This window comes from Branchiostoma belcheri, unplaced genomic scaffold (assembly GCF_001625305.1).
Source record: "Branchiostoma belcheri isolate BF01 breed outbred unplaced genomic scaffold, Haploidv18h27 scaffold1762, whole genome shotgun sequence".
In the NCBI taxonomy this organism is placed as follows: Eukaryota; Metazoa; Chordata; class Leptocardii; order Amphioxiformes; family Branchiostomatidae; genus Branchiostoma; species Branchiostoma belcheri.
In genome coordinates this window covers 522-2,268 of record NW_017803227.1, presented here as the reverse complement: position 1 = coordinate 2,268, position 1,747 = coordinate 522, and the positions used below count along the sequence as shown (strand labels likewise).

The window sequence follows — 1,747 nt, the reverse complement described above, 5'->3', positions numbered from 1 at the left end:
TTTACGTTTCCATGGCAACAGGCTGCACCCCCACGCCCCGTGACGTGCAGGGCCCGTACTACCTGCCGGGAGTGAAGCATCAGCATGTGGTGTGCCGCGGAGGGCCCTATCTACTGGTCACCGGAACGGTCAGCCTATGGTTGTACCAGTACCAACAGTGGTACACATACCTATAGTACCAACAGTGGTACATGTGTACCTATATAGTACATGTATAGTACCATCATGTGGTGTACCATACATACACCTATAGTAACAACAGTGGTAGTGGTACATGTACCTATAGTAACAGCAGTGGTACAGGTACCTATAGTAGCAACAGTGGTACATGGTACCTATAGTAACAACAGTGGTACATGATTGTACCAGTATTAGAAAGTAAAGGTAGTTGTGATAGCGTTTTCAGGCCGTAGGCATAGAAAGATCATCCCATTCATGCTCACTCCTGTCCCCCTCCTTCACCAGGTGAGAGATACCAGGTGTTCCCCGGTTGCTAAGGCAACGCTGGAGGTGTGGCAGGCCGACCCGACCGGATGGTGAGTTCGAACGACCTGTGACAGGGACTTAGAAATTTTGTTCTTGGTTGTTTGCTTGCTTGTTTGTATCTTTGTCGTCTCAAGCATTGTGTTTTCTCTAACTATTCTTCAACACCCCTACCCCATTTTTTATACCCCCCTCCCCAACTCTACCCCCCTTCTCAGCTACAAGATCAACCCGCAGCGGCCGAACTTCTGCCGCGGGAAGGTTCGGACGGACGCCCGGGGTCGGTACAGCTTCCTGACCGTCATGCCGGGGCAGTACGGCTCCGGCTGGTGGCACGCACGGCCCGTACATGTTCACTTCAGGTCGGTACGATTGATTGATAGATTTATAGATTAATAGATAGGTAGATTGATAATTGATTGATAGATTGGGACGTTGGTGAAGGTTAGGCATCCAGGAAATAAAAACAGTTATTCAAGCAACTGGATATGATTTTGGAAACGGTCAGCTTTCAGGTAGCATCCACTACCTTTCGTCGAAGAGTTGTCAGAAAAGCAGGTTTATACACGTACGAACTATTGATAACTATTGGTTGGGTTAGTGCAGAGGCCTCAATAACCACTAACAGTGCCCTGATATAGCATAGACATGGCTCTCTCTCTCACCATCATTTCCATATAAGGCAATAGTGTCCTCAATGTTGCATTACACATTTTGGACCTATCCTTGGTGCTGAATTCACCATCTTTTCCTTATTTATAAGGCAATAGTGTCATCGATGGTGTATTGCATATTTTGTTTGACAACCCCCTTGCTCCAGGATAAGCGCACGGCGCAGGCGGCCCCTGGTTACCCAGCTGTACTTCTCCGGTAACGCCAGCCTGGGCGAGCGCGACCCGTGTAAGTTCAAGTCCAGTTTATTGCACAACAATTGCATTGGCTACAATGTATGGCAAATAACACTTAATAACTTTAAACTATTTCTACTAGTGAACTAATATAACTTCAATACATGTATATGTATATATATATACATGATGTTATAATGGAATATTACATTTCACATTGCTGTGACATGGTTTCTCTTTTGTATAGGGCACAGCCCACTAATTCCAGCCCGTATTGGAATATATAGAAAACATCTAAGAACTGAGCTGTCAACAATCACCTACTTGAGTGTTCAACTATTGCAAACACACACTGACAGGGTAGTCCAAATTCCAAATTGTCCATTTAGTCCAAAAATTTAACTTTTTGACCAGCG

General features: G+C 45.4%; 1 protein-coding gene across 1 annotated transcript; it reads left to right on the top strand.

Moving 5' to 3' along the window:
* Positions 1–11: 11 nt before the first annotated feature.
* Positions 12–1,383, top strand: LOC109467151 (protocatechuate 3,4-dioxygenase beta chain-like; the record flags this gene model as incomplete). Its single annotated transcript, XM_019765093.1, has 4 exons — positions 12–128; positions 466–536; positions 702–812; positions 1,304–1,383. Coding segments are annotated over exons 1-4 (379 nt in total), but the record flags the coding sequence as incomplete, so codon positions are not given.
* Between the last annotated feature and the right edge of the window lie 364 nt (positions 1,384–1,747).